Genomic DNA, 15,987 nt, shown 5'->3' with positions numbered 1-15,987 from the left:
TCTCTCTCTCTCTCTCTCTCTCTCTCTCTCTCTCTCTCTCTCTCTCTCTCTCATATATATATATATATATATATAATGTGTGTCAGCAACTTACCTTGATAGGCATTGCCTCTGTTGAACAGCTCAATTTGGCCTGCAAGGCATCTTTGACTGCATCGATGCCTTCATAGCCATAACAGGCAACCTCAATGTCTGTTGTATTCATCACAGATCAACATCAATAATACATTGTTAATGATTCTCAGAAATTCCTCATAAAACCATGTACCAGCAAAAAAATATTTAAAAGGTGAAGAACATCACCTGCTCTGATTTTCACTGCTTGTGGGGTGAATCATCTGCTGAATTTTTTTTTCTGCAAATGTATTTCTGAAATATATTTTCTGTAGTTTTTCTTGTCTGTCAGGCCAAACCGTTCACTGAGATTTTATACATACCTGTCCGATAGGTTCGTTGACATTGATATGCCAGTACACGAGATGGCACTGTGCTTTTCGCGTTTACCGAATACTGTCGAAGGAATAACTTGTAAAAAAAATATTCTTTCATTTCCGGGTGAAGTTCCTCATGCTGATGAAACTGGCTTACAGTAAAACGTTGGTTTGCAAACGTTTCTGTAATTGCTGATACGATTTGATTTTATAAACGTATCAGACGTTTACAGATCTTACCAACTCTAGCAGTGTCTCGTCTGGATCTTTAACTATAAAGTAAGTAAAAGAAGCCCACGGTAGTCCATCCGGTAATACTCATTCAGACTAGTCGAGCTGACTTATCTAGCTTACTAGCTAACCGGCTAGCTAGCGAACTAATCAGCCAACAGCCAGGGAAAGGCCTTACTGCTGTGATGTTGGGCAGTTACGACAAAACCTGTTAGTTAACTCTAAATAATCGCTATCCAAACGTGCTGCCCCTTCATATTTACACAATATGGGAGCAGCTAAAATGCGCAGCGAACTAGACTCGTTTTTAAATACACTTTTAGGGTGATTGTCTAATGTTGGTCACTGTTAACTACGTTAGTCTTGTTTGCTTTCTTTCCCGTGTACCGCAGATCCAGGATGCCCGGCCTCAGCTGTAGGTTCTACCAGCACAGGTTCCCAGAGGTGGAAGACGTGGTCATGGTGAACGTGCGCTCTATCGCCGAGATGGGTGCGTACGTGAGTCTGCTGGAGTACAACAACATCGAGGGCATGATTCTGCTCAGCGAGCTCTCCAGGCGACGGATTCGCTCCATCAACAAACTTATCAGGATTGGACGAAACGAGTGCGTAGTAGTTATTCGAGTGGACAAGGAGAAAGGTGGGTTTGTATTTTGTTTTATTTTTCTCTTGCCGGGTTTACTTTTGGAAGCATTTGCCAGAAAATTATTTCTCTTATCACTAGTTTGTGTAGGCTGTTAAAAACACACGACTTGTTTGGTCTGTTATAATGTTGTTTTATATTAGTCCTTTACTGCCTAATCAATTGATTCAATGCTTCCCCTAGGTTACATTGATTTATCCAAAAGAAGAGTATCACCAGAAGAAGCTATAAAGTGTGAGGACAAGTTCACCAAATCTAAAACTGTAAGTGAAGCAAAGTATTGTGGCTATGAAGGATTTGGAATATAATGTTTGCTTTACTGATTGAGCAGTATCCATGCTACACTGAACTCTGATTTCTTAGCTGCTGTGTGTGTGCTTTGCAGGTTTACAGCATCCTGAGACATGTGGCTGAGGTTCTAGAGTATACCAAAGATGAGCAGTTGGAGAGCCTGTATCAGCGTACTGCCTGGGTGTTTGATGAAAAGTACAAGCGGCCTGGATACGGCGCTTATGATGTCTTCAAGCAGGCAGTGGCGTAAGCATCCTACTGTTGAGAGAGTCTGTTAAACCTTTGGCACTGTTTATTAGTTTGAATCATGGCATCGCGTTTTTGTAAATGCTTGCAGGGATCCATCCATTTTAGATGACTTAGATTTGACTGAGGAGGAAAGAAAGGTTTTGATTGACAACATCAACAGACGACTCACCCCACAAGCGGTGAAAATCAGAGCAGGTGATGTTCTTTGCACTTTAAATATTTTTTTGCTGGTACATGGTTTTATGAGGAATTTATGAGAATCATTAACAAGGTATTATTGATGTTGATCTGTGATGAATACAACAGACATTGAGGTTGCCTGTTATGGCTATGAAGGCATCGATGCAGTCAAAGATGCCTTGCGGGCCGGTTTGAGTTGTTCAACAGAGGCAATGCCTATCAAGGTAAGTTGCTGACACATGACACTCATTTTTCCTGGGTTAACTGTAATGTCCTTAAACCACCTGCAACAATTTTAAACAGGTTGTTTAGTAATTGAAATGAAAGGAAAATTATGAAACCATTTGTTTTGTATTTATAATCTAACTTGATAATGGCTGTGATGAATGTTGCAGATCAATCTGATTGCCCCTCCTCGCTATGTAATGACTACAACCACTTTGGAGCGCACAGAAGGCCTGTCTGTGCTCAACCAGGCCATGGCAGCCATTAAGGAGAAGATTGAGGAGAAGAGGGGTGTCTTTAACATTCAGATGGAGGTAAATGCTGAGAGCAGTCTCATCGGGAGTGTCCTAAGTATTTGCTAGGTTTTTTATTCAATTTACTGAACAAGTAACCAATGAGTGGCCCAAGTAAATGGTAACAATCTGGAGCTCTATCCCTCATTACAAATTATTTTCATGAACATTAGCAAGTTCAGAAATGTGCAGTCTCACTAATTAATTCAGTAATTTTAGGTAGAAATGCAGGCATTTTCTTTAGACCAAAAGGGTGCAGGTAATCACGTTATGGAGAATGTAAAACGTGGCTTCTGTCAGAGCGTTACGAAGAAATAGTTTTAGAAATGAACTTGTGAATGGATGGAAGAAGGTGCATTAAAAGGAACCTCTTTTTCTGACATCTTACTTAGTTTCATTACCTTTTTACTAGTGCTGTTTTCTGTGCTAAGTGACAGTTCATTGAGATGTATATGTCTCTACCATTTAGCCAAAGGTGGTGACAGAAACAGATGAAACTGAGCTGGCCCGGCAGCTGGAGAGGCTGGAAAGGGAGAATGCAGAAGTGGATGGGGATGACGATGCAGAGGAGATGGAGGCCAAGGCTGAGGATTAGAGAGGAAGTGTTACAGACCGAGTTTGCCAGGAATTTTCATCCGATCGAAGAGTACTGTTTTATCATGCCACAAAGACTGAGAAAGCCTGATTAAACCTGAGGAAATGGATATGTCTCAGGGGGAGTAATGAAGCCAGTTGTCACACGGCCTATAACAACAGCAGGTAATGGCTTTGGACCGACTGGTGAACTTTTGTGCTCAGAAGAAAAATGCCCCAATGCACTGTTCGTTCTTTCCTTCATGACAAATGGAGTTGGATATTCATGGACCTCTAGATGGTTTAATTTCCAAGAAAGCTTTTGGAAAGCATTTTTACCATGTCAAGTGTTTTAATGCAAAATGCATTAGTAATTAGGGATGTTATTTTACAACTGTTGGTAATTTCAGTGGCCTTGCTCTTTCCTGACTCAACAAAGGTCGTCCTTTCTCAGGAGCCTTTTCTATGAGGATTGTGCTGGAGTTCTCGAACCATAATGAACATCCAGTTTTGGTCTCACTGGTTTTGCATAGACATTTGGTCAAGTCAGGTCTCCCTCTTTTCTTCTGGTATGCAACTGCAGTTTTCCTTGAAGATTACACAGCATAGTACTGAATCTTATCAGACCCCTTTCAGATTTGGTTTACTTTACGATTAAATACCAACACAATCATTCTAACAACTGATTTACATGCAAGCTGTATATCCAAACCTGTGAAGGTCAGGTAAAGTTCAGGCGAAGAAGTAAATGTCAGTGCCCATAGTTCATTTGCTTAGCTCACACAATAAAATGAGTTTGAAATTTAAAAAGTGAGTTTATTGTTCTGTGTGTTACTGGCTTATGTTATCATATTTTCACTGCTAACATTACAATGCTGCCATTTTACAATTTCTTGAAATTTCTTGAAACACCTTCTAGGTGTACTGTTAGAACATGTCTGTCGCCATGCACATTTTGTATTAGAAGTTCTGTCACCCACAGCCTGGTTCTGGATGCAGGACTAGAGTTATATTTTTGGATGAACACTTTCCACCCAGCAGTGACACTGACAAATGTGAAAACCCTACTAGCGCTGCTGAACCTGGCGAACTCAATCATGCCACTATCATGTCAGTTGTTAAGGTAGTTAAAACGTGTAATGTTTGCATTACAAATGGTCATCTAAGAAATGTTTCTCGAATCAGTTAGTACACTTAATGGATTTCATCATAGTTCGCGTTTGCCCTTATTTAAAAAGCATACACTAAAGCGGACTAGATATCACCAACTGTTTTTAGTAGCTTAGCCAGCTAGATTTTTATATCTACAGTACGTTATCTTGCATTTGTTGAATCGGGTGACCCTTTCTGGTAGTGAATAATCTTAATCTTAGTTCTAGCCACGCTAAAAAAAAAAAAAGTAGACGCTAAAAACTGCCTCTTAAAAAAAAAGAATTCCTGTAATTATCACATATTTGTATCAACCTCCGTTGAAATAAATATGTATCCTTTACATCTGCACATGGTAAGATAACGTTACTATCACAAATTGTAGCATTTGGCTAGGTGATTAGAGTTATCAAGTATATAAATCAGAGTAGTTCTCAGAGTAGCAGGCTCGTTGTTTGTTTTGACGGTTAGTAGTAGGCTTCTGCCAAATCAAGCAAATGAACTAATTTATTTGATTTTCCCCTGTTCAGGCAAAAATAATTTTAATTTTTTATGGTACTTTCTCGGCGCTGAAGGTCACGCTAGGCCTTTTTGAGTCAGGTGGGTGTAAATCCATCTAACCAGGTAGCTAGTTGGCTAACTAACCTAGGGTTAGCGTATAACTCGATCGCCAGCTATCAAGATGTACGATAGCTAGGTAGCTGAGCAAATTAATCTGAAATGAAATCTGTAGAACAACTGAAAAGCGTTTTACACTTCGAATTACTAACTAGATTGCGTTTTACCACTTTGAAGTGAATTACTAACTAGATAACGCTAGAAAAAAATCAGTCTGTTTCTCTTCTTGCAGAATATAAAGCAGACGAACTGGAAAAGTTTGTTCAGTGTTCTACTAGAAATTCTGAGGAAAGTAACAGGGTTCGCTTGTATTTATCCTTGGACGATTTGGTAGGTTTCGTGAATGTCGTTACATATGGTCTTTAGACACAGAAGAAAGCCTGTTTTACCACAGTTCTCGGATAGGGTGTTTTTTTTCCTCGTGTAGTCAGTAAAGTGATAATGGACGTTACCCAAGCTTCGTCTACAAGGGTTGAGGTTCTTTGTCCTGATTTAATTTAGCTGCTAGCTAGCAAACAAGCTGCTTAGCTAACCTATATATAGCTTGCACATTTGGCTATCGCATTGTATAATTTAAATTGCTAGCTAGTTTTAACACCTTTTGAGCTGCCACACAGTTCATGATAACCACCCTCCGAGTCTTCATTAACGACCATTTTCTGCCAAGAGGACTGCTGTGGTAGAACACTCAATCCAACAATGACACTGATGTAAAAACACTTGTATCTGTACATTTTTACTAAAAAACCCAGTATAACCAGTATTCTTCATATTATAAAAACCTGGTAGCACACACCGGTTTGAGTAATTAAAAGTGTTTTTGTAATGTGTTCTGCTTATTATTTGTAATCTTTCCTCTCAGGTTGTCGATTGTAAACTATATATGACAGCAGCCTCTCCCCAGGAGTACATGAATAAGATGGAACTTTATACTTCAGTGGGACTAAGTCTCACTATTGTTATGTATAACACCACCAAGACTTTAACCTTCCCCTTTAATTTAAATATGGTGAGATGGGACAACACATCTTTAAGTAATATACATGGCATTCTTTGGCTGACACTTTTGTTATATGTATTTTTTCAGGATGAGATAACCTGGAGTGTCACCATCCAAAGGTGTAATATAACCATCAACACAGGTGGTTTGGACTCTTGGTTCTTCTGTACTACAGTTAGCTACCTTCAGCTGTATATGTATGTCTGTAATCCTATTCCATTCCCAGCGGCAGCACCAGTGAATGAGTGGTATGTGGAATTCACCATGTTTCCTGGTTTAGCTGTGCTTGGCACAGAAGGCTCTCTTTTGGACACAATAAAGGGGACTCTGCTGGATGTGGTCAGAGGTTAGGTCTTACGTCCACCTTTCAATTTGCTATCTACTACTGAGTTGCCACTTTGTTAAGGACAATAGCTGTATGGGGCAGTGGTAGCTCAGTGGTTAAGGTAATTGACTTGTAATTGGAAGGCTGCTGCTTCAAGCCCCACCACATCCAAGTTGCCACTGTTGTGCCCCTGAGCAAGGTGCTTAACCTTCAATTGCTCAAGTTGTAGTCAGTGATAAGTGTATGTTGCTTTGGTTAAAAGCCTTGTATGTGTGTGAATATTTACAGTATAACATTTATGGCAGTGGCAGCCTATTAAGTACAGCTATAGAACTGTACCTAAAAAAGTGGTAAGTCAGGAAGTGTCCTTATAAAACGTGCCCCAAATGTCGGTGACATGTTTTTTGAAATTCAAAGTGAGTTCTTCCCTCAGAGCCCATTCTGCAATGGACTATAGGGGAGGAGATCTCAGCCCAGGTTATAGCTTCTCAAGCACAGCACATCATAAAGCTTAAGGTAGCTCAGAGTCCTTGTGCTGGGGATGTGGCTTTGCTGGCTCCCGTCTTTATCTCTGGTGTACAGACAGGTGATGGACTGACAAAAACCTCCACACAAATGTGTTTATGGACATAATATAAAAAGTAAAGCTTTTTCTGCTGGGACTCTGTAGCTGTTTGGCAGTAACTTCAAATGTTAACTGTGAGCAGGTTGAACCAGTTGTTATTTACAAAGCCAAGTTAGTGAAGTACAGTATTTGTTTTGCAGGGGTTATTTTAAGTGTCACAAGATCTGCCTTTACATCCGAGAGTCGGTGGTTTAATGTAACCACTTCACTTTGCAAGCTTATTAATGGTGAACATGCCCACACATCTCTGCTCCACAGCCAACATTAAGTTTGAGTTGTTTTTAAATTTTAAAATAATTTTCCCTCTTAATGTGGGAAATTTCGTGGATATGATATTATGCAGCTGTCTCCTTATTGGACCGCCTTCTTCTCCTCTGTGCTTTGCTCAGTGTCTCTGAATGTATCTGGCTGCCAGGGGATTTCAGTAGTGGACCTTAAGCTAACGAACTGCTACCTGTTGCTCCTCACAAACAGAGGACTTTTTATCAGTCAGGATCTGCTGACCCCTGCCACAGGGCCTATCAACGTATGCTTACACTTTACCTACAGTATTATATGATAGCCTACACTGTAAATCTAGTTCCAGTCTCTGTTTCATCACCATGGACATTGCATTGTATCTTTATTACTATAACCCTTTACTTCACAGTTCACATTGCTGTTTCTTCCTGGCCTTGCAGAGGTGAGTTACTTAGTGTATTAAATAGTGTGTTAAATAGTGTATTTACAGTATTTTTCTCAGGGAAAGGTAAGTTCTAATGTACTTGTAATTTATATTAAAATATATATTTTATACATCTTGCTTAGGTGGACTACTCCTCAACCACACTGTGGTACTCGTCTCGGTGTGTGACAAATCACTTGTATTACTCAGGTAGGTACCTCTGTGTGCATACTGCACAGCTTGTTTGTTACCTGCACTGTTTCTTTATTGTACATGACGTGGTGGTGTCTTGTTTTAGATGATTACATCAGTTTGATCTCAAATGAGGAACAAGGTAACAACCTCGTAAGTTAAACCGTGCATCTTTTTAGTATGGCTGTTTGTTGTAATATTTGTGATATTTGTCTGCTATAATTGAATATTTTATGTGTTATCCTTTCCATCTTGAATACTTAATATCCAGTAATGATCAGATTCAGAAAATGGTGTTGATGAAATACTCTCTACATGAAGACTTTCTAGCTTTGATGACTTTAGCATAACAATTGCAGAATGCAAAAACAATATAAAACTTTATTTAAACCTAATTCCTATCAGCAGCAAGTAGTACTGCATTATTGCAGTTATCCTGTTACCTGTTGTAGGAATTGTATTTATTGTATTTTGTTGTAGTAAACCATAGGAGAGGTGTGTCAGCACAGTTTATTGATTCCCCTAATTAAACATACGTGATTCAATTTGATTCAGCAGGAAAATCACTAAACTATGCTGCAGAATTAGTTTTACACCCTTGTCCTCAGGAAATGATAAAATATCTGTCTATTTTTAAATGTATCTGGGGGTTTTTTTTCTATATAATGATCTATGTGAATATATCTTTGTCTAACATTACCATATTGAGTTTGCATGAATTATTACACATTTATTGGGCTCTTTTTCCAGCATTCTTGGTGTGTATATAGTATGTATCCTTTCAAGAACTGGTATATTTGCCATGCTTCTGCTACCGAGCTAAAAATGATGACCAAATACCACTACCTGTCCTTCTTATATGACTGCTATCAAGATACTGGCCTGTTGCTCTCATACACTGAGGTCCTGTCACCTGTGTTTTTTTCGTAGTTGATTCATATTATGTTTTATGATGAGCAGAATTTATTGATTTAATAAAGGTTTCAGATGATGATTTTGATCAAATATTTAGCTGGACAGTGTGGTTAATTTTATGTGTAACACTCTTACAGAAAGATGGCGCTGTGGTGTCAGTGTTTGGACTGCAAGAAGGTGGTTTGACTAACCAGACTAAGCTTCCACCAGTGCAGCTGGACTTTAAGCCCAGGGGCATCTTTCTTCAGGCGAATCATCTCTTTGTCTATGGCTCTGAGGTTATCTGTGTAGTAACAATAAACCAGTGAAGCATATGAGGCAATCAGCTTGATGTTCTGTAACCCTAAATTTTGTAAGACTGTATGTGTGTGTTCCGTAGGTGTGGTCATCCTCAGACAGGGGTGCCACTTTCAAGCAGATTTTCACTTTGAAGGATGAGATGGTCACAGATGCTCTGTGTTGCACTCTCACAGGAGTTGTGGTGTTCCTCACTAACAAAGGACATATATACCTTATGAAAACAGGTAAGTCTCAATTACTTTCTCCCTTTCTTTTACTAACGGAGATGTTTACTTTTCTTGTCCTAATATCATTGGTCACAAAACCTCTAATTCTAGCTAAGTGCAACTGTGTAGTACCTGGAGAATGCTAGCTGAACACGTAGAAACAACATTTTTGTGCTATTAAAAGCTGTTCAGTAGGACGATTTATTTATGTAAGAGACCACAGTAGATTTTTTAGGGCTAAGATGGTATACACTGAACACTGTTTTCATAACTCCACTGTTTTCATCTCCACCCTCTGAGTGGTAGAGTTCATAACTGTTGTATGGTGTACAGTAATACAGGAATATCCACTTATTTTTATTTCCTGTTGGTCCTCTGTTTGCCCCCTGTGTCCCTTTAGGTTTGGACAGGTTTACCTGGCTAAACGAGACTCTGAAAAGGCAGAGCTTTCTGCTGTGTGATCACATGGGCATTCTCCTAGTGGTGAGCCTGGACCCTGAGGCCCCTATTACCTTCTCCTACAAGACCATCAACATCTCCAGACTCATAGAGGTCAGTGAAGCACCAGCTTAGGTTTTTATCTTCATGTTTAAAGACTGTCACATGCAAAGGTATAATCCTTTACTATATAATATTGGAATTTGTGTTTTGGTATTTTTGTGCCCTGCACACCTTGCATTGGCACAGAAGGCTCTCTTTTGGACAAAATGAAAGGGACTCTCCTGGATGTGGTCAGACGTTAGGCCTCACGTCCTAGTTCAAGCATCAAAAGTGAAGTTCCCTGTAAATGCAAGATCATATGAGATTTTATTTCTTAGAAAATGAATTCCACTAAGATTCATTTTCAAAAGCTATTCCACTAAAAACCCTGAAGAGCGCAGCTTTCAAACTCCTGCAATAATTTGAAAATGTACCGATTGCACCAGCTGGCACAAATTTAGTGACATTGTTTAAATGTGTTTTAACATTTAATGTACAGTCAGTCATGAAATATTGAACTTGACAATATTAATGCTACTCTAAGGCAACTAAAAATGATAAATGGATGCCAAATAATCACCTCCATTTCCCCCAGGTTGTGTGTGCTTAAACTTGTATGTATGCATGCAAGTCCATAAAAATGGCAAGGGCCATTTTCATTCCATTGTGATGTAAAATTGTAGGTATTTGTGATTGGCTGACGAAAATGCAGTAATAGTTACATTAAAGGCCAATTGGTGTTACACTATAAAGCAGAGGGGCTTATTACCCTGTGCTGAACGTATCGACCTCCCTTACATTGATATCACCTACAGAGTTTACAACACACTGAAATATAAGACACATGATTAGACAATAAAACAAAAATATTTAAAGAATGCATATTTTTAAACACAAAATGTCCAAAGTTGTTTTCCTCGTTGTGACATGCGGAGGCAAAGCAGGATACGGGGACGAGCCATGTCTAACACAACAAACATTTATTTGAAACAAAGACGACAACGTGGTTCGCGAACTAACCTGGTTCAAACATCGACACCACCTATACTTAGACACAAGACTTATATACATGCACACTGATGACACAATAAGGACCAGGTGTTAAACACAGGGTGGGCGTGGCCATACAGACGAACACACACACACACACACACGGGGAGACGTTTGGGAGGAGGGGCCGTACCGTGACACCCGTGTAGTCAGTAAAGTGATGAGAGATGTTACCTAAGATTGTACCCCTAAGGTTAAGGTTATTGTTCCTGTTGTCATTTAGCTAGCTAGCTAGCAAGCAAGTTAACTTAATTAACCTATCGCTACTTACCTAGCTATATATACATCTTGCATTTCCTGTTTCTTTGGCTAACATATTGTATAATTTAAATTACTAGCTAGCTTTGACACCATTTGTATTGCTACACAGTTTATGATAACCATCCTCCAAGTCTTCATTAATGACACTTTTCTACCAAGAGGACTGCTGTGGTAGATCACTCTCAATCCAACAGTGACACTGACATGAAAACACTTGTGTATGATATTCTCATGCCAGCTCAACACCTACAGACATAGCATTACCATGTCATTATACCTGTTAACTTGCCTAAAGATAGCCCCATAATTGTTGAGTGTGGTTGTTTCTGGCTATTTTCAGGGTTATGAAATGGGTTTTAACAGTGCCCTGGCTGTTCAGTACACCACACAGCAGTCAGTTATACTGCATGAGTTTGACCACCTCAAAGCTCCACAAAACACCTCTGTAACTGCCCAGCCCAGCCATTTTTCTAGTAGCCATGTTGGAAAAGTTGTCTACTTCAGGTGAGCTTGTGTTGCTTTTAATGTAACTGTGGAAAACAAAAAATAATCTTAATAATCTTAATAAAGGTAATATTAGTAATGATAGCAGTATTTGACAACACAATCACTTTATTAATTATTAATAATTAATGGTATTCTTGTAATTTTTACAGTGTTGCACAGTTGTTACAACATAGTGTCTTACAACTTAGTTATTTCAAGATCGAGAGCCCCATATTATAAACATGTCTCATATAAAAATGTAGGGATTTTATGAGAGTGTTTTTGCAGGAGTGTTGGAACACCTGTTTTTCTTTCACTGCTTCAGAGAGCAATATCTTATAAAGGAACATGTGTCTTTTTCAGAGCGGGTGGTGAAGTGTTGATCACAGAGGTCTTTCAGACACCTTTTCTTAGAAGCTTTTCTAGTGTTGCTCTAGGTGAGATCTTAAAGCCAGTGAGGGGAGTTGATATCATGTCAGAGCCTATGCAAAGCAATGACTTGCTGGTGTTGAGGAAAGATCCACAGATCTTAAATGTTTCTCTGCAGTTAGATGGAACAGGTAAGACACAGCAGCTGGAAATCACTTGAATTTACAGTACCAATCAAAAGTTTAGACAGAATGACTGAATGTATGTTTTTAATAGTAGTAAAGGCATTCTAATTTGATGGATTATGTTTACACACAATTTTAGATGCACCCTCAGCAAATAGATATGTGAGAATGTGTTTAATACTGATGGAAAAGCATCATAGGTGGCTTCCTCATGAAACTGGTTAAAAGAACACCAAAAGTGTGCAGAGCTGTCATCAAAGGATGGGACAGTTCCTTTGAAGAATCTAAGATGTTAGTGTTTATCACAGCATAATCACGTTTTATTGCACTGGTTTGATACCTTCTCTATTTTTCCCTAAATGTAGAAAATAGTAAAAATAAACAAAGAGTAGGTCTTTTCAAACTTTTGACTGGTACTGTATGTTATAATTTCGTTATGGATGAGTAACTGCTGATAGGCATTAGTAATTCATGTTATATCATTCACGTTAAGTGGTCAAGGTAATTTTGAATAATCCTGTGAAATTACACAATGCCATATTGTAACGTATGGCCCAAATGCCGAAGGGTGAGGGGCAGGACGCATCTCATCAGGATGTACAGCAACGACATCAGAATGTCATTCGGACCGGATAAGTGTGGTCTTTTGGTTACAAAAAAAATGGAAGGTGGCTAGAACAGAGGGGATCACACTACCAGAAGGTAATATAACAGATGTTGAAGGCAGCTACAAGTACCTGGGACTCCCACAGGCAAATGGACATCATGAAGATGCTACAAGGAAAGCAACTACAGCCAAATACCTGTAAAGAGTGAGGCAAGTCCTGAGAAGTCAGCTGAATAGGAGAAACAAGATTTGGGTTATCAACACCTATGCCCTGCCAGTCATCAGATACCCCACAGGCATAATGAGTTGGCCTAAGGAGGAGCTAGAAGCCACTGACACGAACTGATTCCTCACAATGCATGGAGGGTTTCATCACAAATCCAGCACTCTGAGACTGTACATTAAGAAGGTGGGGGGCCAAGGACTAGTGAACATCAGAGTCAGAGTACCTTCATGTCAGAGTACCTCAGACAACAGAAACCCGAGGAGCAGCAGGGACCATCATGGGAGTAAAAACCTCTGCATGGTATGTACCACCAGCAGATAGTTGAAGTGGCTTGATATTGAGAAATCCTACCAATGGTTGGAAAAGTCTGGACTGAAAGACAGCACAGAGGCACTAATCATGGCATCATAGGAGCAAGTGTTGAACACGAGGTCAACAGATGCTTGGATCTACCACACCAGGCAGGACCCCAGATGCAGGCTGTGCAAAGATGTCCCTAAGACAATCCAGCACATAACAGCAGGATGCAAGATGCTAGCAGGCAGGGCGCACATGGAATGCCTTAACCAAGTGGCTAGAATAATGCACAGAAACATCTGTGCTGAGTATGGGCTGGAAATTCCAAGATCTAAGGCCAAAGGTGGTGGAAAATTACTGTGCCAAGATCCTGTGGGACTTCCAGATACAGACAGAAAAGATGGTAATGGCTAACCAACTCGATATAGTAGTGGTGGACAAACAGCAGAAGATGGCCATAGGAATAGATGTCGCAATCCTGAATGATAGCGACATCAGGAAAAAGGAAGACAAAAAGCTTAAAAATACCATGGGCTGAAGGAAGAGCTAGTAAAGATGTGGAGGGTGAAGGCAACTGTGGTTCCTGTGGTAATCAGAGGACTAGGGGCTATAACCCCCAAAGCATGAAAATGGCTCCAAGGGATCCAAGGAACAACATCTGAGATCTCGGTCCAGAAGATTGCAGTCCTGGGAACAGCTAAGGTACTATGCATGACTCTCAAGCATCCAGGACTCTAGTAGAGGACCCAAGCTTGAAGGGAAAAAAACGCCCGGAGGGCAAGTCGGGAATTTATTTATTTTTTTTACTACTATAACATGGAGTGGGGATTTAGAAAAAAAAGGGTTTGTCTAAGGATCAATTTTGGTGGCTGGAGTCACAGTGTTGCTTGAGTTTCAATGTGCTCTTTCTACATATATATGTCATAAAATGTTAATTGTTATTATTTTGTGTATATTTTGTTTCTCCAGCTCCTGCACAAGGTTTTGACCTAGCACATTTAGGTAGGACAGTGGTGGCTTCCCGTTTTAGTAGCTACCTTATCAGGGGAATTGTAGATCCCGGTGAAGCTGTAGCTGTAGCCACTCTGCCTGCCCTGATCCCTGCCAGCATCACCCACAAGGAAGGCGACTGGCTCCTGGTCAGCTCCAAAGGAGAGAACGCCTGGGGCATGCGGGAGGGGCCATGTCACCACATACTGCAGTCAATGAGTGGTCTGCGCAGAAATGCCATGATACATGTCGGTGTCCTTGCAAAGGTTAATTACACATTCAAAGCCATCAAGACTGACCGCTGTGAGTATGTGTTAATGGTGTATCTATGTGCATGCTTTGAAGTTATATTTCAAGCATCTGTCAGTGATACAAACTAGTCACCGTTCAGCAAAGTCTGCTGCTTTGAGTGAACTAGAGAGATCTTGCAAATTTGATGAGGGTTTTAAGGAGAAATTAATGGATATGTCTGTTCTTTTTAATATTTTTTATGACATGCTAAACTAATGTATTGATCCAGGTATCTGTAGTAACATTTTTTCAGCATGTACAGTAAGCACATACAGTGCATGTGTGTATGTCTGCATTTTTATGTATGCAAGTTATGCGAGGGTATGTACATCTGACTGATTAAAGCAGCTGTTTCTTTAGCTTTTCCCACAGTCCACAAGAAGCTTATGAAAGTGGTTCAGACCAACCCATTTGCTATGCAGGTCACATTGAAGCACTCGTGGGACATCTCTGACAACCACGTGGTTACCATCAGTGTGTACAACCACCTGTGCAGGAAGGTCCAGTCTCTTTCACCCATCGGTTTATATACTGGAGACAACACCTTTCTTTTTCTCCCAGCATTACTGCATGCATAGAGCCTTGACATGTTTTTCATCTTAAGCAGTAGTAGTCTTCTTTCATAATTCCACTCAGTGACAACTCATTGTTACTGCTGTACTAGACACTGTACCAGAACTACATAATAAAGAAAATGTGAGTTAAATTACCTGTTTTGAATTTTGAATTTGAATGTCAGTTTATTTCAGTTGGATATTTGCTGTAGGTAAAAGCAGCTTTGAGGTACAAAACGCCTGTTAGGCTTTCCTTCTTTTCTGAATTTTCTTTAACGCTATGGTGTAGTAAAACTCTTGATTTCAGTTGTTTTTTTGTTTTTTTTACCACATATATACCTTCCTAACCATAGGACCCAAGGCAATATCAGTGATAGTTTGCTGCTGTTTCTATTAAACAGTGGTCTTCTTTTTTCCTGATCTGTTGCAGGCCATGACCATTGTGACAGTGTTCATCCCGGAGGCATCTCTGCTCTGCTCTTCCTCCAGTTTCTCCTTTACTCTGCAGAACTCAGGCCCTGAAGGCGTGAGCATCGTCTACCTGCCGCTGGACCCCATCAGTGATCATGACTGGCTGCACAGCGACCCTCTTGACCACATGGGCAACAAGCGGCTTTTCAATCTCTCGGTGAGGAACCCAATATGGAGGGCTAAAGCTCCTGAGGCTTGCTTTTATTTATTTATTTATTTATTTATTAATTTTTTTATTTCACATCCGATTTGGCTCAGGGCATACTATTGGAAGCAGTGTAGTCTGTTAAATAAACCATGTCATGGGGAAAAAACATTTTTTTATAAAAGGGTTTGATAAACTAAGGTTCAAAACTGTTTACTCTCCAGTCTCTAACTCATAAATGAAAACTAAGCTGCACACTTTTTTTAATTAATAGTGATTGTGACAACTCATTTTCAATTCAAATTTGTCTAGTGCTTTTTTCAACACGTTGTCACAAAGCAGCATTTCTGAAATCATGTACATATGCCCATCAATTCAGCCTACAGCAGTTGAGCCACATTAATGCCAAACACAATAATGCCAAAAATGATAAAGAATGTGTTACTGTAGACAGTCTATAAAATG

General features: G+C 39.8%; 2 protein-coding genes across 2 annotated transcripts; both read left to right on the top strand.

The window, feature by feature from the left end:
• The first annotated feature begins 553 nt into the window (after positions 1-553).
• eif2s1a (eukaryotic translation initiation factor 2, subunit 1 alpha a) lies at positions 554-3,930 on the top strand. The gene is made up of 8 exons (XM_027014028.3): positions 554-710; positions 1,055-1,302; positions 1,489-1,568; positions 1,691-1,842; positions 1,934-2,040; positions 2,152-2,249; positions 2,421-2,564; positions 3,013-3,930. Exons 2-8 carry the CDS (start codon positions 1,062-1,064, stop codon positions 3,136-3,138), a joined length of 948 nt encoding a protein of 315 aa, XP_026869829.1. The 5' UTR covers positions 554-710; positions 1,055-1,061; the 3' UTR covers positions 3,139-3,930.
• Positions 3,931-4,877: 947 nt separating this feature from the next.
• Positions 4,878-15,459, top strand: LOC113579847 (cation channel sperm-associated auxiliary subunit beta-like). The gene is made up of 15 exons (XM_081721315.1): positions 4,878-5,892; positions 5,971-6,025; positions 7,223-7,359; positions 7,483-7,515; positions 7,641-7,707; positions 7,796-7,842; positions 8,440-8,592; positions 8,742-8,882; positions 8,984-9,128; positions 9,511-9,662; positions 11,242-11,405; positions 11,751-11,947; positions 14,041-14,364; positions 14,775-14,852; positions 15,337-15,459. Exons 1-14 carry the CDS (start codon positions 5,767-5,769, stop codon positions 14,804-14,806), a joined length of 1,773 nt encoding a protein of 590 aa, XP_081577441.1. The 5' UTR covers positions 4,878-5,766; the 3' UTR covers positions 14,807-14,852; positions 15,337-15,459.
• The last annotated feature ends 528 nt before the right edge of the window (positions 15,460-15,987 follow it).

The sequence above is a fragment of the Electrophorus electricus genome, chromosome 10 (assembly GCF_041902795.1).
Source record: "Electrophorus electricus isolate QZ-2024a chromosome 10, ASM4190279v1, whole genome shotgun sequence".
In the NCBI taxonomy this organism is placed as follows: domain Eukaryota; kingdom Metazoa; phylum Chordata; class Actinopteri; order Gymnotiformes; family Gymnotidae; genus Electrophorus; species Electrophorus electricus.
Note: the sequence above shows the minus strand (reverse complement) of the source record. Positions and strands in the feature narration are given on the sequence as shown.

Excerpts from the sequence above, each read along its gene's own strand:
- eif2s1a (XM_027014028.3), top strand. The coding sequence starts at position 1,062 with ATGCCCGGCCTCAGCTGTAGGTTCTACCAGCACAGGTTCCCAGAGGTG. Across the intron at positions 1,303-1,488 it reads TCGAGTGGACAAGGAGAAAG|GTTACATTGATTTATCCAAA; the intron begins GTGGGTTTGTAT and ends TGCTTCCCCTAG. Across the intron at positions 2,041-2,151 it reads AGCGGTGAAAATCAGAGCAG|ACATTGAGGTTGCCTGTTAT; the intron begins GTGATGTTCTTT and ends TGAATACAACAG.
- LOC113579847 (XM_081721315.1), top strand. The coding sequence starts at position 5,767 with ATGACAGCAGCCTCTCCCCAGGAGTACATGAATAAGATGGAACTTTAT. Across the intron at positions 5,893-5,970 it reads TCCCCTTTAATTTAAATATG|GATGAGATAACCTGGAGTGT; the intron begins GTGAGATGGGAC and ends GTATTTTTTCAG. Across the intron at positions 8,883-8,983 it reads TCTTTGTCTATGGCTCTGAG|GTGTGGTCATCCTCAGACAG; the intron begins GTTATCTGTGTA and ends TGTGTTCCGTAG.